The following is a 23,076-nucleotide window of genomic DNA, read 5'->3' on the forward strand; positions in this document are numbered from 1 at the left end:
TGTTCCCTCGAAAGTAGCGAAATGTTCTTGATTATTCGTTGTTTTTTGATTTTTTAAGAAATAATAAATGTGCAAGTAATGCTACACTAGTTACTAGCAAGTAGATATGGAGGATGGGCCTTTAAATACCTGCCGAATCCTATGAACATTGCACAGACACTACAACTAAGACCTGAACTAGCAGGAGCCCCCACAAGCATCTCTAAGGTAAAAAACAAATGGAAAACAAAACGTAAATATACCTAAACAAAAGGAGAAAACAGCTGCTTCACGACCCGTTCCGCCCTCCCACTTGCACACAACCTCTACTCATCTTCCTCCTCAATTGTACTGAATGCAGCATTCAACCTCGACTGCACCACTAACGCACACTCCCTCCTTGCTTTGACGTCCGCCATGCGCTGTGCAACTACTTTGTGGAATTGTTCCTTGATGGACGGAAATCCTTGCAACACTTGCTCGAGGTCCGTTCGGGAGAGGACCATGCAAAAGCAGTTTTCAACGGCGCGGACAGAGGCTGTGCGGGGTATATCGAAGAAGACGCCTAGTTCGCCTATACAAATCGTCAGGATGTGTGTGATCGAAAAAGGTGTGTGAAAGGAAACTTACCAAAAAAGGATCCCTGTCCAATACTGCTATACTGTCTTTTTCCATCACTCGAAACAACGTCTACCCTCCCTTTAGACAAAAAGTACATTTCCCTCCCCACCTCCCTTTTCCGAATAATGTACTCTCCTTTCAAGAATATCGCCGGCGTCATTCTTAGCTTGAGCAGTCGTTCAAATTCTGGTAGCTCGCGGGAAATGTTTTCGTTGGCTATCGTGATGTTTCCATCGCTGTTGCGGCGGGGTCTGGTCGTAGCGGGGGGTGCAGTGGGTTTCGAGGAAGGGTTGAATGTCACGCGATTGGATGGGCTCTCCTTTTCAGATCGAGTGGTTGGTTTGAGGATCCCGCGTGTGTTAGGAGCTAGAGCGGAGAAAGACCCTGGTGTAGGGAGCGAATTGCGACGAGTGCGAGCGGGTGCGGTGGATGTTGGTGTCGTTGTAGGAATATCTGGCAACGAGATTTCGCCAGTTCTTTGTCGATCGGATAAAGTCTGGCGACCTAGCGAGTCCGACCGCCGTCGACCTTGCACGTTCGATGGAGCGGGTTGAGCACTGACTATGCGCCGATAGTCCGTCATGGTAGGTAACACTACACCAAATGCTACAAGTGTGGTCAATTCGTCAATCGTTGCGTTGCGCCGTTCGCCTCCAATAACGATTTCGTGGGTCTCGGGTTCGGGCTCCATTGTTCGGGTTGACGTAGTGAGCTTGTTAGGTTGACCATCTACACCAGGTGCAGCACACGCCGTTGTGTTCTTCCCTGTTGCCTCCAGCGTGTCCGGACCACACGACCCACTTGAGGGCTCAATCAATGGATCCATGGAACTCGTCCAAACTTGCTTTCTGGTAGCCGCTCCTTGGTCGACATGACAATCCCCTCCATCTCGTGGAACGTCGCCGCTGGGTGCTGCGTGATCTGCCTTTATGGTAAGCGACGACCCCCAATTGGATGGCCCAGCCTCGTCGATGATGGGAACCGCGTCCACGCAGCCCAAGCCCATACTAGACGCACTCGACCCCCTCCGTGATGGGCGTAACGTGTCATGAAGCGATCCCTTGCGAGGGGTCGAGTCCTCGACCTTGGGTTCAACGGGTGCCTCTGAGACCGAGCCCCTTCGAATGGATTTATGGCTTGAGAGCCGTCGCAGCTTTTCCTTAATGGATTTGCGATGCACCGCTCCCACCTCCGCATCTCCCATTGTTCGTCGCCGTCGAGTTGGCGGACTCGGTTCCTTGGCAGTCCGCTTGGATAGTCGCTGTGTAAGCGTCTGTATCATTTCTTTGAGAACGTTGCGTTTAGTGGATCCGTCTTTGTCGCCCTCCCTGGGCACACTGGACGTTACGGCCTCCATTTCCATATTCTTGAACCTTCCCTGATATGAGAAGGAAAGGGCAAGGCCAAAGGAAACACCGCACAACGAGGTAGGGGAAATGCTGAAACGAATGAATAGACTTTTTGACGCACACCAAAAAGGTTGTTTTTGCGGAGTAAAGACGCTTTGGCAAACGGTTATTGTTCCCTCTTCAATAACAGTGCAACAGGCCTTCATGAAATCGGCAAAAATACGGGATAACAATCAACTGACAAGCATTCATGAAGCAAACCAAAGAGTAGAATGATGGAAAAACATGAGCAAAACTCGGGGTACTTCCCGCCAAGGTTCCTTAATCCAAAGAAAAACAGTTTACGTGGGTTTTGTTTGCTCCTGTTTTCGGTCCGTCTGTCTGAGGATATAATTAACGATAAAAATACGAACTTTTCTATTAATAGCTAATCTCGGGACACAGACCCAGTATGCACTGTGCTTTTTTTGTATACTTACGCGGAAGAATTTAAGCGCAGATTTCCTGTCAAAACAACAGAGCCGGTAAGTTGGTTGCTTACTGATAAACATACCTCATCCTTATTGGCAGGTGTTTATGTTACTTATTGTTTATCTGTGGTGCATGGTGTGCGTGGTCATTGACACGTTGCTGAGACGAGGGTTGCTTGTACAAACCCTTAACCATCCTGGGGTAAACCATTAGAAAAGGGGTGCCTACCGATCCAAAGTGCAGTTCCAGAAAGTTCACAGACAGTATCCGCTTGTTTTGTTCAGCGTTCATCCCAACAATCGTTTTGCCGCTCGATCTGCGTGGAGGTCGGAGATGCTTACGCTAGACGCCAGACGTGACGCCTGCGCCACATCTGGTTTCGTACGTCACTGGTATTCCACCAGCGATGGATATGATCTCAAGAATTATGTCGGTCAAGGATGTAGATTCCAGTACGGTCGGAAAAGACGCTAGCGCGGATGTGTTCGAGCAGGTCAGATTGACCACCCATGTTCTTTAACCACAACGCATTTCGAAACTTACATTTTATTTTTTTTTTCCTCATAGAGTGTTTTAGTAAAGGTACGTTCCCCGCAGGCTAGATCGCATCTTGACGCAACAGCCCCTCACCCTCGGCCTCCCCCTCTTCATTCCTGGATCCAATCTCACCCTCTGGCACCTCGCAGCCAGCACCACCCCCTTCAGTCCCTGCTCCAATAACAAACGTAACGCCCAACACACCGCAAACTCGTTTATACGTCGGAAACCTGCCTCCAACCTTAACAGAGTATAATCTGATTACACTCTTTGCTCCTCATGGCAAGATCCGAAAGATAGATTATCTATGGCACAAGCATGGACCTCGGAAGGGTGAGCCGAGGGGATATTGTTTTGTCGAGTATGAACGACGCGTGGATGCCGTTGGGGCTGTCGCGGCCATGAATGGGCGAGTGGTGGGAGGACGCAAGCTGACGGTGGGGTTTTCGGTTGACCATGGGCAGGATGGAAAGTTGCCGAGACCGGCGGATAGGTACAAGGATGTGCCGGAAGAGGTAAACCTGAAGTTACAGCCCAAGATTGTGCGCGCAAGGTAACAACCGAATCTCGTCACATCCTTGCCCATTTGCAACAATCTCACATAGCTTTGCACATCCAGTACGTCTGCAAAAATATCTGCTCTGGAACGAAAAATCCACCAGTTGTCGCAGCAAGAAGAACGAATGGCCAACGGAATGGGAAACGACAGAAAACCGGCAGGACCGGGAGCCGCGCGCGGGTCCTCATTCAGAGGGCCTGCGTCGTCAAATAGTAGACCTCAGGGAGGAGAAAGTTCTGGGTCTGGCGCTGGCGCGAGACGTTTCCATCCTTTTCGTAAATAAGAGTTTGATTGGCTGCATTACTCTCAGTCTTCATTGGAGCTTTTCTCCAGCCCATCCAGAGCAATTAATCATATCTACGATCCCATTACATGTTCTCTATCACCAAATCTATCCAAAAAAGACAAAAAGGAAGGAGGGGCATAATTGATACTGACACTTGGACGTAGCTACCATTTGTAAACGTAGGTTACTAGGTTGGATGACTACTTTACCACAGCTACTTCCACTTCCAAGTGAACATCCCATCCTTTTGTGCGTCCTCGCACTTTCGTCCTCGTCCGGCAACCGGTGTTGTACCAGGTGTTCGCAGTGCTATCGTACCCTTGAACTCAATAGGTGTATTAAATTCCTTTACTGAAGGAGTGTGCGTGCGGCCAACTGAAGGGGTGGTACCCGGAGTGGGAGGCAGGGCATTAGCGGGTAGGCCGTCATCAGGATCATATTGTATAGCCGTCGGTGGGTGGAGGTGCGTTACATCCGTTGTGAAATGGAGAAAGAGTTCTGGGGAGTACTGGAAGGCGGATGAACTTGAAAGCAGCGATTCTGTACAAGGCGTCGCGGCCTCGCTGTATGGGCAGAGATCAGACGATTGAAGTTCGTCATGCTGGACAGGCGATGCCGGTTTTGATGGGAGGGCGTCGGTGGCTGTCATGGCCGCAGCTGCAGCCAAAGCGGCTTTTTCTCGTTCTCTTGCGGCTGCAGCTATCACTCTGGTCACTGTCTCGGCTGTAGCTCTGGGTCGTCGCGGCTTCACTTTCGGAGGCGTTGCCCTCTGAGCCATTAGTCGGTTCTCTTTTCCAGAGAGCTGATCGTCAGCGTTTCGCCGTGACCGACCCTTTGGCGTGTTTGCCTCGACAGCCGCTGTGTTGGTCTCGGCAGGACTCAAAATGCGACTTGGAGGGCCTTGCATATCCACTGTAGACTTGTCCTTTGACTTGATTGCAGGCGTAGATCCATGAGGGCTTTGCAGGTCGACGCTAGCCTTGTCTCTGGGTTTGATTGCTGACGTAGATCGGCAATGACTTTGCATGTCGACGCTAGTCTTGCCCCTTGACTTGGGCGCGGGCGTTGATCGATGTACCGTCCGCTTGGGGGTACTCCTACTTTCCCCTCCAACACTAGCCTTATCAATAGGTATGCTTCCCACCGTCGCCAACCCTAATCGCCTAGCCTCCGTTTCTTGCGCTTCCAGCACAAACTTGACAGCCTTTCGAACCAATTGCTCAGCACTCCATTGCTCGACCACAGCCTGAAACCGATCCATATCGACTGCCAGCGAGCTTGGCCTAGAGCCTTGGTCAATGGTTTGCAAAAGGCCATATTCAACCAAACTGGCGACCAATATCTGTCCAAACTCCTTTAACAGTTCAGCAACCGTTGGAAAGGGTATTTGCGTTGGATCTATTTCAAATGCTGTGACGACCGGAGTCGGTCGCGTACCTGCTGCCAATGCACGCGCATGGTCCCGCAACTTTCGGTTAGGACTGACGGTGGACATTTCCGACCTGATGATTGAGTCAACTTGCAGATTGCTCCCCGCAACCCAGCAAATCATTTCACCCTCTACAAGCTGCATATCAAGCTCACGCACAAACTCGTTCAATCGGCAATCCATATCCACGGTTCGCACATAACCAGTTGCAATAGGCCCATCTTCCATTCCCGTGGTCAAGTTGACTGGATTGTCTTGCGCTCCAGCCCGAAGTCCGCTCAACTCAATCATTTTGCCCAATTTCCACGCCATAACATTCCACACCCCTTTCCGAAACCATTCCAGAATCTCTGATACGCTTCGGGTGCTTGCTGCGACTGCCGCGCTTGAAATCCAATTCAAAGAGTCTCCGTTTTGAAGAGGGACCATCGAAAATTTTGGGCTGAAAATCCACGGTTGCTTCTCCACTGCCGTTGGAACAGGTATCTTTTGGATTGGAATGATGACATATCAACCATTATGAAAGGGACGCCAAGAAAGATCGACAAAAAAGCGAGTGGAACGCAAAAGAACATACACCGACCTGATGGATATTGACAACATGCTCTTGCAATTCCCCTCGCTTAGTGAATTCCCGTCCACACACTGGCCATGAGCAGACATACATCATCCGCTCGAAGGAAAATGGTTTCCTGGCTTTGGCCCTCCCCCTCCCTTTACCCTTTCCTTTCACGCTGACCGCCACGGGACCGTCTTCTTCCCAGGCGTTCTCCTCTCCTAGCCTTCCAATCGGATTGCCAGTTGCAGCTGTAAAGACGTAATCGCTCTCTCTTGCGCCACCCGTCCACTGTGCCGGATTTTTACCGTTTTTGTGCCGTTCTAATCGTCCCTTTACTGCAAAGGCGGCGGGGCACGTCATAACAAGTCGTCCTGATACGGCATCGCGTAGGAGTCCGAGTTCCACGTCCGTTTCCGGGTCCGGGAAGAATTGTGGTCTGCAGGGAGAGTCAGTGGGTCGGGGCGCCAACGTGGGCAGAGTAGATTGAGATGCTGTTGATGACGAAGCTTGGATGCATGTAAACGTAGCGGGATGTGTTGTGTTCGGCTTCCATATTTTTGTGGTTGTAGCGTAGGCCGCAGCTGCTCGTGCTAGGCATCACAAAGGACCGAGTTTCATCAATCAAATGTCCACATAAAAACCCTGCCCAATAGAGTCGAACAGTTACCTTCAGCCATCACCTTCTGTTCTGTAACCTTTAGATGCGTTGTATGCCACCTGTAGAGTTCCACGTTTGTTGTCTTGAAGTCACAGACAAACTGCTTTCTTTGCCACCACAAGCTCTCGCTTGTTTGAGATCCTTTCCGAAGCTTTCCTGGTCGTGATGTGTTGTGGCAAACAGGTGTGGTGAGGGACTGAACGTCAAAAGGTCTCGAGTTCTGCGGTGACGGACGCGGATTGTGATTTTGCGGGGGTTGGTGGAGAGACGGGCCGTCGCCATATATGCTTCTCAAGAAGGGAGGCAGGTATAGTTCATTCGCTGCAGCAAACGCAACGTGTCCGGCGATGGAAGGATCCCGAGGCTGCGATTGGGAAACGGTGGGATCATGATACTCTGCAGGATCCAAGCCTTCCGGAAGAATCTGTGCTTTTCCATGAGTGACCTCCGATATCACTATCTCGGCACTCTGTTCACCATCGTCATTAGAAACATCCTCACGCTGGGTATCTGCAGCAACGGTGGCTATGGACATCTCGCCTTTTTGGCAATCAAAGTGATGTGCTTCCGGATCTAGCCGGCCAACCTCTTCAACTTTGATACATGTTTTTTTTGTTTCACCAGTTGAAAGCGTCCTTGTGGCATCGATGCCTTCAGGTGCGTCGGTACAGGTTTCAACATCCACACGCTTCGTCACAGTCGTTACGGGTGCTTTATCCTCCGATCGGACTCGTTTAGCGGTCGGTTCCTCATATCCTTTCCGATCTTCTAGGCCAAGCTCATCCAACATCATCAGGGGCCTTTTGCAAGGTACTGTCGAATGCAAAGCAGCCAAAATGCTCGGCGTCGCCCGGGACATGACGCGGTGTCTGCAAGGGGTGCAAAAGGTGACGGCCTGTGTTCGAAAGTTGAACAGTCGCCAAACGGGTAGATAATCGTCTATGTTCAATCAATCGTTTCCTGTACTCTGTGATCCGCACTGATGCGCCAAGGTAAGTGGGCAGATAGCGGCGGATGCTGTGTACAGCGCAAACCGAGGAAACGCCAGTCAAAATGAAGAAAAAAGGAAGTGGCCACACGTATAGTTCGTAAAAAAGGCAAACGGACTATGATGGCACAACCATATCTGCCTCTATGCAACGGTACTAAATTCGCATACTCAATGTAATTGGCGAAAAAACGGCGCCGCGCTTCTTAAGGTGTGAAGGTGTGAAATTGCGCACTTTGCCCTCTCCCCGCGATTCTGGCAATATAACGAGAAGCCAAGCACACTTATATCCTTGCTGATCCGCTACCACAAGCTACTGGAGGAATCCTAGGAAAGGAATGTGCTGAAAAACAACTCCGCCGACAGCGTGATGGCAGTAGAAAACGTACGCGTTCGGCAGTGCAAAGAACATGTCCGATTTTTGCAATGTCCACTTTATAGTTGTGATTTGATAAGCAATTTTGGATGGAAGACATTCCATCCTGTGAGGAGAATAAGAGTCGTTCATTGTTTTGGAGGCTATAAACAAGTTTTGTTTTTGTTTGTTCAGGAAACTGATGAGATCAAGATATACATATAAAGAAACAAGCCGCCAAAAAGAAATCATATCATGAAATGCAAAACCAGCTTCGATATGCACAAATAATTTTACCCCGTGCGCAAGGACATGATAGAAATGACACCAAAAAGCTTTCAAACTTGTTCAATATCGTCGGAAATCAAAGATGTTTTGAAGCTCGCTTACGGTTAACCAAATCCATTCCTGGAAACAATTGATGTTTAATATACTGATCAGGTCATTTCAAAAAACGAAAAGGAATAGACCCACGCTACCTCTTTGTTCCGCTTGTACTCTTTGCGAACGAACCCAAATATGAGCCATAACCCCGCATACCCAGTCCACTGGAGCAAATCCACCCATGAAGCCCAACCATGAAGTTCCCCGGGGGGTTTGGGTAGAGCGGTGCCCAAAATGAGAGGCGCGACATCCCCATTTGTTCCGTCCAGGTATGTGGGATCTTCATGGGCTTCCAACCACCACCAAGGTGGAACCACGCACATTCTTCCATGATAGCTCAGACTGCTGCCACTATCCGTGCTACGTATTAGCGCATCCACGCCGCGACTCAACACACTGGGCTCTACCAGCCACACACTACCGAGCAGCAACCCCAAGAACAGAAGGAATTTTGACGAACCCGTAGGCCCTTGGCGCCTGCGGCTCGTTCGCCTCCCAAGTCCAACTTCCTCGTGCTCATAGGGTCCAGCAATGATCATGGTTGCCAATATCAAAACTGGGATATGCTGAATGACGTCCATTGCTACACTGAAGCGGAAAAATGTTGGAGAGTATGTGTGCGGGCCTGGATCGACGAGAGGTGGAGGGAACGACACAGGTATTTCGTTGGGTAACGTATGTCCGGGTGGCATACTAGGTGGGTTTCTAAAATGATTTACAAGAAAGCAGTGAGGTCTCTTGTCCTTCACCAGTTGCGAGTAATCTGATCGAATGCATCACTTACGTTGCCAGGTATATGGATAACAAGTTCATCAACCACAGAATAAGTGCTAGAAATCCCCAGCTAGCAAAAACCCTTCTCAGGCATCCTGCGAGGCCACAACAACGGCTCCCAGAACCGCATCGCGTAGGCCGCGACATTGGCTCGTCATCATCAAACCCGTCCGGGGTTTCATAGCCCTCCAAGAGCGCTTCTTCTTCATCTCTGATATTTTCGCTAGATGAATCTCTTTCGCGCCGAGCTTTGGCAGCATTTGTATTTGGTGAGCGGTCTCGGGATATGAACGATCCCGGCCGACTTCCTGATGGGCTCCGTGCTGGTGATAGGGACTGAGACGATACTGTCCCGTACGCAGGGAAGGAGGCGGGCCGCGATGACGCTGCTGCCGATGGTGCATGGTGTCCGGCTGCTGGGTTACGATTGCTTGTTGGGTTTGCAGATCGATCCTGTGTAATGGCTGAAATGGAAGGCAGAAGGTTAAACCAGTGTCCTTTGCTATGCAGAAGGAAATATACATGTATGACGTACAGCTCGATCGGTTCTTTCGTTGATAGTTGAGAGCCAAAGTGAAGGAAAACACAGAAAAACTGCGGAGGACAGCGGAGATAAACAGTAACCATGCATCAATGATTTGGGGTTCCACCGTAGCTTCCTTCCCTGATCCACGATCGGGCTTTCGGGACATGTGTGGCAAATCCAAAGCATACCGTATAAAATCTATCAGAAAGCTTTCCAGCCAGTCAGTCCACAAAGATCAGATACTCCAAAGGGACGAGACAACCAACCAACCTCACACCCAACACCAAGAAATATACCGCCCACCATCCATTTCTTACTGATCGGTCTCTGATCGTCCTATTGAACACACGCGCCGAATCATACTTTGCTGCTGCGACGATCCCAAATGTGATACATGTCACGCCGATGGTCAGGAATGTTAGAGAAACTGTTGGACTATGAAGTGCCGGCGCGCCATAATTGGATCCAGGTTCAGTGGGCGGAAGGGAAGATGATAGATACGGGCAATTTGGTAACGGTAGTCCCCCTAATATGTCATGTCGCCGCTGTTCGGTTGTTATTGTGATTGACGAGGGAGGTTGCCAGCCAGGCCCCGCCTCGACCGGCATGTTTACTTTGAAACTAAAAGTGATACATAGTATTTACAACGCAGTCAAGCTTTGCCGTGTGCGGCTTAAAGTGGGGGCTGGTCACGTACCTAAAAGAACCCCCAATTTCAGCCCCGGGTAAACGGTGTGCTTTCTCGCTCCGAGTGTAAAAACAGAAAGGCTTTTTGGTTGCCTCCGAGCCTGCCTTTGTTATTGCGCTGTCAAGTAGCAAATCACTAATAAGAGTGCGTCATAAGCGTTGAATGTCCAGCGCAAAAGTCAGATTTCAGGGTCAAAAATAAAGGGTAATTGGAAAAGCGCCGAGAGCCTTTTGGAATGGTGGATGCTGACTCCACCGTGTTCACATGACCTCACAGCCCTTGATCGCGATCCACAGGAGCTTTTGACCGTATGCTCGGGCACTAGGGTTTTTGAGACCCAAGGATTTGTTTATCCCATCGCTCCATTGGCGTTTAAACAAGAAACGCTTATTTCCTCCCCCCCAGCAAACTGAAATGACTATCGAAAGAAGAATGCCGTCAAAAATTCTACTGTCGAAACCTCATCTTCCCGTGGAAACAACCCTTGCCATCCTCTCCTACATTTCCCTTGCTGACCATTTACCCTTCCTAATAGCTTCTCGCAGCCTGCGGGCAGCCGCCTTGTCCTCTCTCGCAGAACGTCTTAGCAGACGATCAACGACATTCGACAAACTACCTCGATTCAACATTCTATTTCCAACTGGGAACTGGGGGGCAATTTTGTACACAGAATTTTGGTGTCTCCCCGTAGGTTGCCCATCCCAATACGGTTGTTCGGAGGACGGCGTCAATGAGTGGCTCACAAAGCCAGTATGGAGTCCTAATAAGCGAAAGTGGCGGTTGATAGCAGACAGAAAGCGGCCCACCATCATTCGCTTGCACAAGGACACTGGATGCGAGAGTCGTCTGCTCACCTTTTGGAATGGCGTCTCGCCTCATTCTGCAACTTACGCACATACTGCACCGTCATGCGGCGGATTCTTGACGATGCTACCATCTCATAGCTCCCAGATCATAGGTTTTAGTCGGGTCGTCACCACCTCCCCCGGCCAAAACAACTTTCACCGAGTCAAATGTGCCCGCTTCTCTGCTGTCTCTGGTGGGCGACATACGTTGACATCAAATGACGGATCGATCGAGATCGTTTTGCATGTTGAGCCATCTCCACAAGAACCCGGAAATCAATTGCTGATGTTTGTGACAGAGGTGTATGTGACAAGTGGAGTCCTCTTGAGTTCGACACCGGACTTGAACATCAATGCAAAGATAAATGAGAAGCGTACTGCGCAAGAGAACCTATTCACCGATATAGGGCACGCCCTGCTCCCCGACATAACAAAAGCGCCGTACAGCAAATCAGCTGTGCATATGGATCATGTGGGATGGCACCCTTCAAAGATGGAAAGTAGCACCTGGTGGGCGCATGTATAGAGTGAAAGAGCCAGAAATGTGCGTGTAGGAGATTGATATTAGGGTAGACTCTTGAGAAATGCATCTGCCTATCAAAGGCTGGGGTTGTAATGGATTTGGTGATGGCGTACGGCTGTTTCGCGGCCTTTTATAAGCTTGATGAATATATCCGTTTGACGTAAATAGCTGCAAGGACAGATGGCTGAAGCTAGTGAAAAGAATATATATACCAAGAACTTATTCAAACTGTTGATCAGTACATGATGGAAAGCAGTCTGAACCTCTCCACAAACTACTCTTCCACGCAAAAACTCCTTCCGATATTATACTGCATCTCCAGTCACAGGGGTATCATTCAAATTGACCGCCTCCATCATGACGTCCTCGCTCCGGTTACTTTTCAATAATTCAATCTTATCCGAATCCCTGTTGTCGTCCTGGTCCTTGCCCTTGCCCTTCATGCTGATCGCAGAAGGTTGACGCGACGTTCGCTTGGACGCGGCTCGTTGCGCCTCGATTTGGGCAAGAGTTTGAACGCTGTGGTCGCTGAGCGTTGTAAAGTGGGGCCGAATGTATCTGATGGAAAATGACTCTAATCAGATAGTGTACGACACATGATGGAGAGTCTGGTCATAATACGTACTTTGCATCGAACTGGTAAAGCCAAGCAAACACAACATTCTTCTTTGAGCCTGCCTCGATGGCCTGAGCCTCCTCATCGACTTCTGCACCTTCCGTCTCTACCATTCCATATCCCTGACTGGGAGTTCCCGCCTCCTTCTGAGCCTCACTTGGAGGCTTAACCGTCGTGGGATGCCCAGCATGGCCTTCCTCCGGTTCGCTCGGGACAAGACCAAGCCATCGAAGCATGTACGGAGTCAAACCGCCTAAAACCAGGACAGTCAACACGACCACCATGACGGTTGTGCCAAAGATTTGGCCCTTGACTGTCTCGTCAAATACAGGGTGTTCAAGGAACGTGACGCCTAGAGCGAAGGCTACCGCACCACGAAGACCGGAAAACCAGATCAGAACTTGCTGGTTGAAGGGAACAGCATCTTCTTTGTTGCGTGCCAAGTTTCGGAAACCAAGAAAAACAAAGACGTGGGTCCGGGAGATGAGAATGGAGATCTGAAAGTACATAATGAGTGGTGATCTTTTGTCAAGCAGAGACCAGATATTTTTTGCTTACACAGGCGAATAGAACAAACATTGGGCTGTACGTGGTCTTGCCTCCAAAAGACAGGAGCCCAAGTCCAAGATACAGGAAAATGAAGCACTCGCACATAAATCCAATCATTCGCAATGTGGACTAGACGATAAGAAACCAAAATAGTTCTTGTCAAGTACTATATTTGCGACCAAGATGAAAACCAATTCGACCAACCTTTAAAGAAGTCGCCGTACTAGGAGCAAGATTGTTATAAGCATAATGCGCCATCGTGATTCCCGTAAAGAATACGCTAATGATTCCGGTCAAAGACAACAAATCCGCCAAGAGGTAACTCGAGTAAGCAAAAATGAGGACCATCGTCATCTCATACGTGCCAGCTTCTTTATCATCTACTTTGACATGCTTTGTGATTTTGGCCAAAGCTAATCCGAAAAAGATCCCCACGAGTGAACTTCCCAGGAAGACACCGGCACTCGCCAACACTGCCAAAATAAACGTTCCAACTCCAAGTCTCATGTGAGGGTCCGCCAGGCTTGTAAAGAAGCGGTACAGAATAATCGATACGGCATCGTTCAAAGCAGATTCACCAAAAATGATCATATACAGTCTTCGGTCCACGTTGGCCGGGAGAAGGGAAAGGACTGTTACCGGGTCCGTTGAGGAAATCAGCGATCCGAATACAAGGGACTCGATAAATGACCAGGGCGAGATAAGCTTGGAGAAAAAGTACATAAGGACAGATGTAACAAATGTGCTATACAGTGCTCCAAAGAATGCCAGGATGGTGATGGTAAGAATGTTTTGAAAGAAGGATACACGTTGAAGTGCAAAACCTCCCTTATGAAAAGATCAGAGTAAGAACCCTCTGCAATGCAAACACTACGACCAGCAGTTAACGGAATACCTCAAAAATAATGGGAGGCAAAAGCACCATGTAAAAAAACTTGCTCGACAGCTGAATCGCCTTGTTCTGCTCATCATACGAGATTGCTGTCCATCCCATCGCGACAACCAGACCTGCAGAACACAAACGTGTTAACTTGATGCGTTCTGGGAGACCCAAGTAGAATCACGACCATCCAAACTAACTCACCTAGCAAGATATACACAGCCGTCTCTCCCAAATAGTGAAACTTTTTCTTATGCAGAAACACGTTGATATTCATTGCAACGGCAATCAACGACAACATTAAAATAGCTCGAACAAAGAGCTGGTGCTGCTCTTCTTCCGCGGTTCCGCCATGGCTAATTCCGCTAGGCTGGCCGTCGGATTGAGGAGTGATTTCAACGTCGGCCATTGCAGATGCCTCTGGGCTTTCAAATGAACCTCGTTATAAAAAAGAAAATGAACGGCAATGGCAGAAGAAAAGAAAAAGACAAGATTTGGAAAATAGAGCTGCTACTAAATACTCCTGCTCCCCCCGCTTTTTTGCTCGGATAAGCTGGTCGGAGTCGTAAGCAACAAAAACAGATAAATCCAAAAAGCCTATGGAAATAGTTTCTGATCTAAAGTCACGCTTCGCCCGACCAGAGCCCAGGTAATAAACTATCGAGACTTGCAAACCGGATATAGCTGGCCAGCTTTTATACATCCCAAACCCGAAAACACTTTTAAATACCACATCCACTTTTCGAATACTTTATGACCTCATGGTAATCCATGCACATCAAACCAATATTCGAGTGCATGGAACAACCATCGAAGGAAACATGCAAACTCCAGAAACTCCAATGGGGATCCGATTTACTCACAAAATGCCCAACGATATTTTTGGTAACGCCCTGAAAAATGCTGAGTGGCCATTTTTTGTTTTCGAAAGTTTTTTCATATTTAATTGTCAATCCATAGAGCGTTCATTCGACAATACGGTGTTTAGCAACTGTATTGGTCAGCTTCTTGCAGGTGCAAATGATGGAGTGAAGGCAGTGCTGAATTTCAAGTGGTTTGCACAGTTTACTACCACGATTTTGAACGGATTTCTATCCTTTCCAAATTCCCCGGACACCGTTTCGCTACTTCAAACTCATCCACAACAAGAGCATCACATTGACGATATCCAAACGACGAGAGGACACATGAGCACCAACTCCACCGCTTCGCCAGGTGGAGCGGCATCAGATGGAAAGGAGAGTGCAGGTCCGGGGGAACTCGTCGGTCGGTGGCGGATAGAAAGGACCATTGGACAAGGAACATACGGGAAAGTCAGATTAGGTGTCGATCCAGTAACGGGCGAAAAGGTAAAAAAAACCAAGTTGCTCACCTACTCAACGCGAAGCTAAGCCGTATCTCTTGATATTTCGTTTTTTTTTTTTTTTCCAAAATCAACGCCAGGTCGCTGTTAAAGTCATTGAAAAAGCTCAAGTCCAATCCTCAAAGCAAATCGCCCGTCTCCAACGAGAGATTCGCTTCCTCCGCCTTCTCCACCACCCGCACATTGTCCAAGTATACGATGTAAACGAAACGGAGCTGTTCATATACATTATTATGGAGTACGCTTCTGGAGGCGAATTATTTGATTACATTGTTGCGCATAAGCGAGTCAAGGAGAAAGAAGCGAGAAGCTTTTTTAGACAAGTCTTGAGTGCGGTAGATTATTGTCACAAGGTATGTATTTCAAAGACGTCAACTTTCATCGCTAATGTCAGTTTGTTTTTGACCTTTTTACTTTGCTATCCAGAATGCGGTTATTCATCGAGACTTGAAGCCAGGTAGGAGACAAACTCTCAAAAAGATGATTTAATTAGGTATATTTAACGGTATTCAAAATCACTCATAGAAAACCTCTTACTCGACGAAACCAAGACAATCAAGATCATCGACTTTGGATTTGGAAACAATTTTACAATGGAAGGTCTTTTGGATACATTCTGCGGGTAGATTTCACAACTGATTCTTGTACAGTATTTTGCAAACTTGCCATTCATCTTTATCGTTCCGGGTTCCCATCATGTAGTTCACCCTTTTATGCCGCCCCCGAAATGATTCTAGGGAAAAAATACGAAGGTCCTGAAGTAGATATGTGGAGTTTGGGTAAGTTTGGCGCCGTTCATGAAGCAGATTTAAAGTAAAAAAAATCATGAGAGATTCTGACAATTTCATCACAAGGTGTTATTCTTTTTGCGCTGCTCTGCGGACATCTTCCTTTTGACGATGATAATATGAAAGAGCTTTATCGAAAAATTGCGAGTGGGAGTTATACATGTCCGGATTATTTGATGCCGAGTAGGTTACGCTAGCTAACGCACTCATTGAGAAAGATAATGGGAAACTCTAACAAAATTAACCTCCAAGGCGCTCGACATCTCATCAGCCGTCTTATCACCGTCGATCCCAAAAAGCGCGCAACCCTGGACGAAGTGCTTGTCCATCCATGGGTAAACGAAGGTTACGACTGCCCACCCCCAAACTACCTCCCAGAACGTCCAAAAATATCCGACCCGAGCACACTCTCAAAAGAAATTCTACAAAGGCTCTTTGTCTTTGGATACACCATGGACGATGTGACAAAAGCTTTTGGTCCCGAGGCTGATCAGTCGAAACCAAGTCCAGTCCGCGCGACGTACTTTCTTTTGAAAGAAATGCTGGCACGGGAAGAATCCAAATTGAGGGCTGATAGACGCAAGAGTACAACTGCTGCACGTCGGCTCTCTGCAAGCAGCCCAAACATTGCGGTACCACCACCTGGGGCAGCCGTATATGCCGAGAAGGCGAGTCAGGAGGAGGAACCAAAAGTACCTCTAGCAGTGTCGACCAAGGGAGTAACACCAGCGTCCCGAAAGGAGCATTTCGCCTCCTTACAGGCTCTTTCGACGATTCTCAAAGACCGACGAGCGTCCACCCCAGATGCATACAATAGACGATCACTCCCCTTAAATTCACCCATGCCAGAGATCCCAAGCGAATCCGATTCACCAACATCCCCAACAAGACCTCTCTCCCTCCAACCCCCACCAACAGCCAAAACCCGACCCACAACCGCCCACGAAAAACCATTACCGCCGGGCTCGACACCTCCAGCGATTCCATTACCGCCCACACCATCCACCCAAGATGACTCTCAAAAAGATTGGACGAGACGCTTTTCGTCGCCGCAACCACCTGCTCAGACCCCGTCTTCTGCTTCAACCCGTAGAGGATCGGCAGCGGCCTCATCAGCCGTGTCAAGCACCACCCGCTTTCGAACAGACTTGCGGGCTGTATCGGGGTGGTTCTTTAACGTCTCAACAACATCATCGAAAAAGCCATTGGAAATCCTCGATCAGGTTCAAAAAGTTCTTGAAGACGCACGGATAGCTTATAGTGTCGAAGCACCCCCTGAAGAATCCAATCCCGAGACACCCATTACCCTCCTCTGCGAACTAGACACATCGAACCTAACGGCACAAGAAAGAGAAAAAGAAGAAGATGAACGTCCTCCTTCTCCAATTAGTCCAGAAAAGAAACATTTGCAAACTCACACGATCTCGTTTCAAATTACCATTTATAAACTTCCAAGGATGAATCTGTCGGGGTTGCATTTCAAAAGACTTCATGGCGGTGTGTGGAGTTACAAAAAAGTTTGTAACCGGTTGTTGGGACAGATGAGTTTGTAAGACCTTGAGTATCAAGGTTAAAAAAAAAACCGGTGAAAGAGAATTCATAGGTCGTGGTGTTGGTTTTTTTTTTTCCTGTATATAGTTCCTTTTTGGAATTGGTTTTTCAACTAGACATTCTTCGCACGTCTTTTTGGGTTTAGTTGATCAACTTTTTTTTTTTTTTTCGATCGTGCTAATAATATAAATCTTTTGACCTTGACTTGCAAAAAACCGCAACTTGGCAAACTGTATTGACGCATTTATTTTGCCAAATAAAACATTAAATATGCAGGCCTACAAACCGAAATATCACACATTCTTCTTTTCCTCTCCTTCAGTCGCATCCACCTTGACGCCATACAATTCCAAAACCCTCGCCTCTACACCCATAAGCGCCCACTCGTGCTGAGCCAGTTCCAGAAACTCCTTCTCGCTCTTGAACATGTTGGCCACTTCGCCGGGCTGCTGCATAGGTTGTTGCGCACCCATCCCAGGCATACCCATCATTTGCATTTGGTTCATATCTTGCAGGCCGCCCGCGGCTAAACGTTAAAATGTTCAAATTAGCAAACAAAAGCAAAACGTATCTTCTCAAGAAAGGTAAAGACAAACCATTGTCTTCCCCGAGAATCAACGTAAATATGCTACGTAATCCAAACAAGTTTAGAAAGTACCACGATAAACTGGACACCCATGTCACGTCCATGTCTGCCGTCTCAATGCCGCGTTGCAGCATCGCCTTGAACCGAAGCGTAAGGGGGAACGGAAGCTTGACTACATTAAAAGAAACCACGTCAGTCGTCCATCACTCGATGCAACCCGTCCACGATCCCGCAAAAACACCACAAAAAAAACCTACTCAAAACAAAACCAGAAAAGAAAAAGGTAATCCAACTCATAATAAGAGTCTGCGGAACAATCATGGCCATATTCTTCTTCATCATATCCATCATGGCTTCCATACCCGCTGGATCCGTCATAGGGTTCGCAGGACCCGAATTCGCCGCCTGCGGGTTCTTGAGGTACGACCCAGCTTCAAAGGCAGATGCAAGGTATGTTCTTCGGCAAGCAAAGGCGGGAAAGGGGAGAATGAAACCCGCTGGGCTGCGAAGTGTTCGGGCGCGCAAGAGTGCCGCACTATCCAGTATTTGTTTAAGCATTGGACAAATGGTTAGATGGGTTGGAGAAGAACAACAACCAACCTCTCTCTCATCCCCTTCAAATTTCCCTTTGGCGTTGAATTCAGCAGTTGTGTTGCATGATGTCTTAGTACCCCAACAAGAACCATGACCAACATGATTGGTATGAGGACCCAATCTCGAATGGCCGGGTCGAGAAAGATTTGCTGTCTAAACAATTGTAGAATTTCTCGTCAAACTACAGAGAGGGTTTAAACGCTTGACTAGCAAGTCTACTCACGCATCTTGACCCATGCTTTTTCGGGCGGCTTATTTGCTCCTTTGTAGATGGCCCTAACGCGACTCTACGGTCGCAGGTCAACACCTCACAGTTGTTGGCATAGCAACTCGTTGCATCTCGCCTTGCTAGTAAAACGCTTCTGTATCGAAAAATACAAGAAAACCAGGCACGCAGTATTACAGTAATATCACATTTACAAAATAAAATCATCAGAATAATGTCACATTGCATCTATATCTAACAAAAAAAGTCCTCAGCGACTTGCCATGGTCTCACTGGTGCTGCCTTGTGTGACAAGAAAGCCCAACAAGTCTACCTTTGTCACCACATGCCGTACCGACAGATACCCCTTGGAAGCGTCAGTAACAACAGCGGCGGAATGAGCCTCAAAAAACTTTGAAAGCTTTTCAAGTGGTGTATCGACGGTGATTTCTGTAAACTTTTTGTTCTTGTCAAATCGGAATATGGCGCGGTTTATTGTATCGTCCAATCCTGCCCGACCGCTAGCCACCTTGGCGAGCAAGTTTCCTAGGGTGACGAGCCCTACAAGGCGCGTAGAGGTGGACGATGTCACAGGGAGCTGGTCAAAGCCGCGGGATTGCATAATTTCGGCAGCTTCCCTGCACGTTATGTTCTCGGGGACCGTAACAGCAACAGGCAATTGAAGGTCCTTTATGGTAGCGCCACCCCACTGTGATACACGGTCGGCTTCAATCTTTTCAGTCTGAGCGTCAATGAATCCGTTGGACTTCATCCAATCTTCATTGAGGTGCTTGCTCATGTAGTTTCGGATGGAATCAGCCAAAAGAACAACGCAGCGTTGACCGGGTTTGAGGGATTTAGCCGCCTTGATTGCACCCACAACCGCAGCCCCAGATGATCCTCCACAGAGGAGACCTTCCTCGCGAATGAGTCGCCGGGCCATGAGGAATGACTCTTTGTCATCGGTTTTGATCCACTCGTCGACATATTGCCTGTCCAAAACCTCGGGAACAAAGTCGTACCCAATACCCTCGACTTGGTATGAATGAATGCCTTCGTTGTTCAAAGTCTCGGGTTGGGCAAGAATCGATCCGTTGGGATCAATTCCTACCACTTTTACGTTGGGGTACTTTTCTTTGAGCTTCTTGGCCACACCTGCAATCGTTCCACCGGTTCCAGCGCTCGCGACAAACATGTCAATCTTGCCATCACATTGTGCAATGATCTCTTCTGCTGTTCCATCATAGTGCGCCATCGGATTGTTCACATTGGAATATTGGTCTGGAATGAGTGACTCTTTGATTTCACTGTTGAGCCGCTTTGCAACCCCTATATGTGAGTCCGGAGCGTCCCATGCGGCTTCCGTGGGTGTTCGAATAATTTCCGCCCCGAGTGCCTTGAGGACATCAACCTTTTCTTGAGACATTTTCTCTGGAAGGGTGATAATGGCGCGGTATCCTTTGACAGCAGCAGCAAGGGCAAGACCAATGCCAGTATTGCCGGAAGTTGGCTCGATGAGAGTATAGCCAGGCTTAAGAAACCATGGGTGTAAGCTACGGGATATGAGGTACATTGGACTCTAAAGCTTTGTACCTTGAGGGTGCCGTCCTTTTCCGCCGCTTCAACCATACGCTTTGCAATTCGGTCCTTTACGGAACCACCGGCATTGAAGAACTCGCATTTTGCAACTAGAGTTGAAAAGGTCAGCATGTGTTTCCAGTAGACCTGGAAAACATGATAAATATACCTAGTTCGCATTCGAGTGCAGCATCCTTTGACACTCTGTTCAAACGAACCATTGGCGTTCCGCCAATATGCTCGAGGATATTGTCAAGGATCCTGCAACGGTCAAAGGTGGTTGCGCTCATCATCTTGTTCGAGTAGTGGAATGGGACAAATGGTGATCTCGACAGTGTGGGGTCAAAACTCGTCGGATTTTTTATAAAGTCGTGGCGTCTCCCCAAAAGTTTGCAGACGTGGGTTGTAAATGATTTCCCCCCCAGAGCCCCGTCACGCCAGCCAGTTTTGGGGGCAGAATGGACACTGCTGACACTCTCCAACCAGCGACGGGTGGTACCAATTCATTCCCATCAGAGGCAAATGTGATTGCCCCAGCGAAACGCAAGGTCAAAATCCCGCCCATAACGGCTCCTCCCTCCACTCACTCTGAGATCAACACCTATGACTGGCGCTATGACCCCGACATGTCCTTTGACGACAATTACATTGACCTGGCCTGTCTCGTTGCACGAAACAGTCTTTCGCAAAAGGGACATATGGGCGCCGTTCTCATTGAACCTCCCTCCACATTGAACACAGCGTCCAATATCCTTTTGCTAGCAACAAACGTTCCAGTCTATCCACCACCACCTTCAAAGAATATGAAAGCGAGCGCAGAAATCCACGCCGAGGCCAATGCAGTCTCATCGTGCGCTCGACAAGGGATCAAGACAAGCGGAGCATGGGCCTACATAACATTTCCACCCTGCAAAGAATGCTTTATGCTGCTCGTGTACGCAGGGATCAAACGAATTGTATTTAGACGCAAAGTGGTGGCGGAGGGCATGTGGGATGTTGCAAAGGCGTGGGGTGTCGAGCTAGTAGAGCGCCGAGATATGGAACAAGATGCCAATGGAGCTGAAAGGTGTCGAGAATGGGTTCGGATGTGGGAGGAGAAGCGTGGCGAGCCAGACGGTATAGATGCAGCAGCGGCCATCCCCTCCAAGCGAAAGATTGAGAGTGTTGACAATAGCCAGGTGATGCCAATAAATGTTACAAATGGTGCAGCCTGAAAATATCTTTTTTTGCCGTTCTCCTAAAGAACGTGTGGAAAGATGTGAAGGCTCTTCAGTTTGGACTAGAATGGCTAAAACGTCGACAATACTGTTTACCCCTTGAATTTCCGTAGCCCGGTTAGCTCAATCGGTAGAGCGTGAGGCTCTTAACCTCAAGGTTGCGGGTTCGACCCCCGCATCGGGCTGTCGATCATGTCGCTGAATACACTTTTTTGCAAACTGCAGCCCTGTTGTGTGATTTGACGGCAAAACTATTTCTTGTTCCCTCCCTTAGAATTTGTTATTAGGGCTCCAAGCGTCTGCTGACTGTCTATTTTTTATTCAATCCTTTTATGCCACGTTGTGAAATGCCACGTTGTGAAATGCCACGTTGCAACTTTTGCAAAAGAATGCCTTATTGACTACAAACTATCCATATAAACACACATGAAGCTTGTAAGAGAGAGAGAGAGAGAGGGAATTCCCCCCTATTAGAAATAAACTAATTCTCTCTCTCTCTAATAATACAAACTGCTCTCTCATTCAATGTAGGAATTCCCCCAAGAGTCATTCCAAAACAATCCCGGAATCTCCCGTTATTTCTTACGCGTTTTTTTCTTACAAGAGATTTTATTATAGCTGTCACATAAAAGTTTGTAGACGGCTGCACACTTTAACCTCCAAGCCTCACTGCCGCCCATCGTTGTCGTCGTCGTCGTTTTTGTTTCTTGTGGATTTACTACACTTTTACAACTGTCAAGTAACTACCTACGCACCCTTTTTTTTTTTATATCAAGCCCTTTTATACGACGCGCTTTCAAAGAGTGTTTGTCTCTCTTCCATAAAAGTTCCTCACAAATGCATAGAGTCTTTCAAGGACTACGGCCCATCTTTGGTGTAGGGCACTTTAATCCCACTGCTGATGGAGTATCAAAGGCAAGTCTCTTTATAAACAATCAAAGGAGGTTTGGCAAAGGGGGCTGCACGCGTGATATGGGGGGAAATAGCAGTCAGTTCCTGCCTTTTGAGTAGCGTTGGACATTGGGTACACTTTTTCTGACTGGGAATGATTGCCACTCTCCTCCAGGCTGCGGCATTCTTGGGCGGACTCGGAGGGAACTCTGACGAACCCATTCACGATCCGTTCCTAGGAACAGATATCCAGACCGTCCATCCTCCTCGCCTGCACGCTTCCCAACCACAGCAACAACAACAACCTCAACAACAACAAGCACCACACCAGCATCTATACCAATCACATTTAGCTCCATGCAGTTCGTTGGAAACTAGCGCTCCTTTGGTGGCCCCGTCCGCCGAGGCCGTCACAGTTCAACCAGCACTCTTGGACACGCTCCCCACCGTCTCTTTCCTACAACCACCCGCACGCGCGCACCCGCCAACACCGATATCCACACTATTAGCTTTTAGAAAGCAGATAAAGAATGACACGGCCGTAGAAGAGAATCTCTTGGATCCTGTCGCTGTGGTGGATTTTGCCCAGGAATTGACAGTGCCTGGTGTGGAAGGATTGGATAGCACGTCGCAGATGACTTGTAGTATAGATTTTGAGGTACGTGGTCCTACGGATTCCCGGCGTGCCGTATTTCCCACCAGAACGACCTATTGACTTTTTTCGTGT

General features: G+C 48.2%; 11 protein-coding genes and 1 non-coding gene across 13 annotated transcripts; 6 read left to right on the forward strand and 6 right to left on the reverse strand.

Annotated features, from left to right (window-relative positions):
* Window positions 1–24: 24 nt before the first annotated feature.
* Window positions 25–2,139, reverse strand: SPPG_05012 (uncharacterized protein). Its single transcript, XM_016753252.1, has 2 exons — window positions 610–2,139; window positions 25–553 (listed from the first exon to the last, which is right to left on the reverse strand). The coding sequence occupies exons 1-2, from the start codon at window positions 1,961–1,963 to the stop codon at window positions 306–308; spliced, it is 1,602 nt and encodes a 533-aa protein (XP_016607666.1). The 5' UTR covers window positions 1,964–2,139; the 3' UTR covers window positions 25–305.
* A 703-nt stretch (window positions 2,140–2,842) lies between these two features.
* On the forward strand, window positions 2,843–3,837 carry SPPG_05013 (uncharacterized protein). The gene is made up of 4 exons (XM_016753253.1): window positions 2,843–2,913; window positions 2,988–3,002; window positions 3,107–3,510; window positions 3,577–3,837. The coding sequence occupies exons 1-4, from the start codon at window positions 2,848–2,850 to the stop codon at window positions 3,797–3,799; spliced, it is 708 nt and encodes a 235-aa protein (XP_016607667.1). The 5' UTR covers window positions 2,843–2,847; the 3' UTR covers window positions 3,800–3,837.
* SPPG_05014 (uncharacterized protein) lies at window positions 3,786–7,882 on the reverse strand. Its single transcript, XM_016753254.1, has 3 exons — window positions 6,458–7,882; window positions 5,815–6,380; window positions 3,786–5,717 (listed from the first exon to the last, which is right to left on the reverse strand). The coding sequence occupies exons 1-3, from the start codon at window positions 7,305–7,307 to the stop codon at window positions 4,017–4,019; spliced, it is 3,117 nt and encodes a 1,038-aa protein (XP_016607668.1). The 5' UTR covers window positions 7,308–7,882; the 3' UTR covers window positions 3,786–4,016.
* A 35-nt stretch (window positions 7,883–7,917) lies between these two features.
* SPPG_05015 (uncharacterized protein) lies at window positions 7,918–10,365 on the reverse strand. The gene is made up of 6 exons (XM_016753255.1): window positions 10,173–10,365; window positions 9,746–10,096; window positions 9,485–9,684; window positions 8,960–9,413; window positions 8,271–8,880; window positions 7,918–8,199 (listed from the first exon to the last, which is right to left on the reverse strand). Exons 2-6 carry the CDS (start codon window positions 10,081–10,083, stop codon window positions 8,140–8,142), a joined length of 1,662 nt encoding a protein of 553 aa, XP_016607669.1. The 5' UTR covers window positions 10,084–10,096; window positions 10,173–10,365; the 3' UTR covers window positions 7,918–8,139.
* A 109-nt stretch (window positions 10,366–10,474) lies between these two features.
* SPPG_05016 (uncharacterized protein) lies at window positions 10,475–11,750 on the forward strand. Its single transcript, XM_016753256.1, has one exon. The coding sequence runs from the start codon at window positions 10,578–10,580 to the stop codon at window positions 11,532–11,534; it is 957 nt and encodes a 318-aa protein (XP_016607670.1). The 5' UTR covers window positions 10,475–10,577; the 3' UTR covers window positions 11,535–11,750.
* SPPG_05017 (sodium/hydrogen exchanger 3) lies at window positions 11,724–14,318 on the reverse strand. The gene is made up of 6 exons (XM_016753257.1): window positions 13,781–14,318; window positions 13,592–13,704; window positions 12,901–13,524; window positions 12,706–12,825; window positions 12,157–12,644; window positions 11,724–12,089 (listed from the first exon to the last, which is right to left on the reverse strand). Exons 1-6 carry the CDS (start codon window positions 13,983–13,985, stop codon window positions 11,837–11,839), a joined length of 1,803 nt encoding a protein of 600 aa, XP_016607671.1. The 5' UTR covers window positions 13,986–14,318; the 3' UTR covers window positions 11,724–11,836.
* Window positions 14,319–14,516: 198 nt separating this feature from the next.
* SPPG_05018 (CAMK/CAMKL/MARK protein kinase) lies at window positions 14,517–17,496 on the forward strand. Its single transcript, XM_016753258.1, has 7 exons — window positions 14,517–14,925; window positions 15,020–15,292; window positions 15,366–15,396; window positions 15,465–15,561; window positions 15,642–15,718; window positions 15,794–15,910; window positions 15,980–17,496. Exons 1-7 carry the CDS (start codon window positions 14,764–14,766, stop codon window positions 17,278–17,280), a joined length of 2,058 nt encoding a protein of 685 aa, XP_016607672.1. The 5' UTR covers window positions 14,517–14,763; the 3' UTR covers window positions 17,281–17,496.
* SPPG_09238 (uncharacterized protein) lies at window positions 16,803–18,730 on the reverse strand. The gene is made up of 6 exons (XM_016757395.1): window positions 18,682–18,730; window positions 18,465–18,611; window positions 18,122–18,399; window positions 17,875–18,036; window positions 17,166–17,804; window positions 16,803–17,101 (listed from the first exon to the last, which is right to left on the reverse strand). The coding sequence occupies exons 1-5, from the start codon at window positions 18,693–18,695 to the stop codon at window positions 17,572–17,574; spliced, it is 834 nt and encodes a 277-aa protein (XP_016607673.1). The 5' UTR covers window positions 18,696–18,730; the 3' UTR covers window positions 16,803–17,101; window positions 17,166–17,571.
* Window positions 18,731–18,843: 113 nt separating this feature from the next.
* Window positions 18,844–20,764, reverse strand: SPPG_09239 (cystathionine beta-synthase). The gene is made up of 3 exons (XM_016757396.1): window positions 20,411–20,764; window positions 20,257–20,351; window positions 18,844–20,194 (listed from the first exon to the last, which is right to left on the reverse strand). The coding sequence occupies exons 1-3, from the start codon at window positions 20,532–20,534 to the stop codon at window positions 18,935–18,937; spliced, it is 1,479 nt and encodes a 492-aa protein (XP_016607674.1). The 5' UTR covers window positions 20,535–20,764; the 3' UTR covers window positions 18,844–18,934.
* SPPG_05020 (uncharacterized protein) lies at window positions 20,454–21,557 on the forward strand. The gene has a single exon (XM_016753259.1). The coding sequence runs from the start codon at window positions 20,700–20,702 to the stop codon at window positions 21,453–21,455; it is 756 nt and encodes a 251-aa protein (XP_016607675.1). The 5' UTR covers window positions 20,454–20,699; the 3' UTR covers window positions 21,456–21,557.
* A 13-nt stretch (window positions 21,558–21,570) lies between these two features.
* SPPG_10101 lies at window positions 21,571–21,643 on the forward strand. Its single transcript has one exon. It is a non-coding gene; the product is annotated as a tRNA-Lys (tRNA).
* Window positions 21,644–22,049: 406 nt separating this feature from the next.
* On the forward strand, window positions 22,050–23,064 carry SPPG_05021 (the record flags this gene model as incomplete). 2 transcript variants are annotated; one of them, XM_016753261.1, is made up of 2 exons in its annotated part: window positions 22,050–22,373; window positions 22,525–23,064. In XM_016753261.1, the coding sequence occupies exons 1-2, from the start codon at window positions 22,296–22,298 to the stop codon at window positions 23,062–23,064; spliced, it is 618 nt and encodes a 205-aa protein (XP_016607677.1). In that variant the 5' UTR covers window positions 22,050–22,295. The 2 variants fall into 2 exon arrangements, with proteins under 2 accessions (XP_016607677.1, XP_016607676.1); XM_016753260.1 differs by having other exon boundaries at window positions 22,352–23,064.
* Window positions 23,065–23,076: the final 12 nt, after the last annotated feature.

This window comes from Spizellomyces punctatus, assembly GCF_000182565.1.
Source record: "Spizellomyces punctatus DAOM BR117 chromosome Unknown supercont1.8, whole genome shotgun sequence".
NCBI classification, from domain to species: domain Eukaryota; kingdom Fungi; phylum Chytridiomycota; class Chytridiomycetes; order Spizellomycetales; family Spizellomycetaceae; genus Spizellomyces; species Spizellomyces punctatus.

Excerpts from the sequence above, each read along its gene's own strand:
- SPPG_05012 (XM_016753252.1), bottom strand. The coding sequence starts at position 1,963 with ATGGAAATGGAGGCCGTAACGTCCAGTGTGCCCAGGGAGGGCGACAAA. Across the intron at positions 554-609 it reads TGGACAGGGATCCTTTTTTG|GCGAACTAGGCGTCTTCTTC; the intron begins GTAAGTTTCCTT and ends CGATTTGTATAG.
- SPPG_05013 (XM_016753253.1), top strand. The coding sequence starts at position 2,848 with ATGTCGGTCAAGGATGTAGATTCCAGTACGGTCGGAAAAGACGCTAGC. Across the intron at positions 3,511-3,576 it reads CCCAAGATTGTGCGCGCAAG|TACGTCTGCAAAAATATCTG; the intron begins GTAACAACCGAA and ends TTGCACATCCAG.
- SPPG_05014 (XM_016753254.1), bottom strand. The coding sequence starts at position 7,307 with ATGTCCCGGGCGACGCCGAGCATTTTGGCTGCTTTGCATTCGACAGTA. Across the intron at positions 6,381-6,457 it reads ACAGAAGGTGATGGCTGAAG|CACGAGCAGCTGCGGCCTAC; the intron begins GTAACTGTTCGA and ends TGTGATGCCTAG. Across the intron at positions 5,718-5,814 it reads ATGTTGTCAATATCCATCAG|ATACCTGTTCCAACGGCAGT; the intron begins GTCGGTGTATGT and ends CCAATCCAAAAG.
- SPPG_05015 (XM_016753255.1), bottom strand. The coding sequence starts at position 10,083 with ATGCCGGTCGAGGCGGGGCCTGGCTGGCAACCTCCCTCGTCAATCACA. Across the intron at positions 9,414-9,484 it reads ACGAAAGAACCGATCGAGCT|CCATTACACAGGATCGATCT; the intron begins GTACGTCATACA and ends CTTCCATTTCAG. Across the intron at positions 8,200-8,270 it reads AGTACAAGCGGAACAAAGAG|GAATGGATTTGGTTAACCGT; the intron begins GTAGCGTGGGTC and ends AATTGTTTCCAG.
- SPPG_05016 (XM_016753256.1), top strand. The coding sequence starts at position 10,578 with ATGACTATCGAAAGAAGAATGCCGTCAAAAATTCTACTGTCGAAACCT.
- SPPG_05017 (XM_016753257.1), bottom strand. The coding sequence starts at position 13,985 with ATGGCCGACGTTGAAATCACTCCTCAATCCGACGGCCAGCCTAGCGGA. Across the intron at positions 12,645-12,705 it reads TGTTTGTTCTATTCGCCTGT|ATCTCCATTCTCATCTCCCG; the intron begins GTAAGCAAAAAA and ends ATGTACTTTCAG. Across the intron at positions 12,090-12,156 it reads CTTTACCAGTTCGATGCAAA|ATACATTCGGCCCCACTTTA; the intron begins GTACGTATTATG and ends ATTTTCCATCAG.
- SPPG_05018 (XM_016753258.1), top strand. The coding sequence starts at position 14,764 with ATGAGCACCAACTCCACCGCTTCGCCAGGTGGAGCGGCATCAGATGGA. Across the intron at positions 14,926-15,019 it reads ATCCAGTAACGGGCGAAAAG|GTCGCTGTTAAAGTCATTGA; the intron begins GTAAAAAAAACC and ends AATCAACGCCAG. Across the intron at positions 15,719-15,793 it reads AGTAGATATGTGGAGTTTGG|GTGTTATTCTTTTTGCGCTG; the intron begins GTAAGTTTGGCG and ends TTTCATCACAAG.
- SPPG_09238 (XM_016757395.1), bottom strand. Across the intron at positions 18,400-18,464 it reads TTGAAGGGGATGAGAGAGAG|TGCGGCACTCTTGCGCGCCC; the intron begins GTTGGTTGTTGT and ends AATACTGGATAG. Across the intron at positions 17,805-17,874 it reads GATTCTCGGGGAAGACAATG|CCGCGGGCGGCCTGCAAGAT; the intron begins GTTTGTCTTTAC and ends TTTAACGTTTAG.
- SPPG_09239 (XM_016757396.1), bottom strand. The coding sequence starts at position 20,534 with ATGATGAGCGCAACCACCTTTGACCGTTGCAGGATCCTTGACAATATC. Across the intron at positions 20,352-20,410 it reads TGCACTCGAATGCGAACTAG|TTGCAAAATGCGAGTTCTTC; the intron begins GTATATTTATCA and ends TTTCAACTCTAG. Across the intron at positions 20,195-20,256 it reads AAAAGGACGGCACCCTCAAG|CCTGGCTATACTCTCATCGA; the intron begins GTACAAAGCTTT and ends TGGTTTCTTAAG.
- SPPG_05020 (XM_016753259.1), top strand. The coding sequence starts at position 20,700 with ATGGACACTGCTGACACTCTCCAACCAGCGACGGGTGGTACCAATTCA.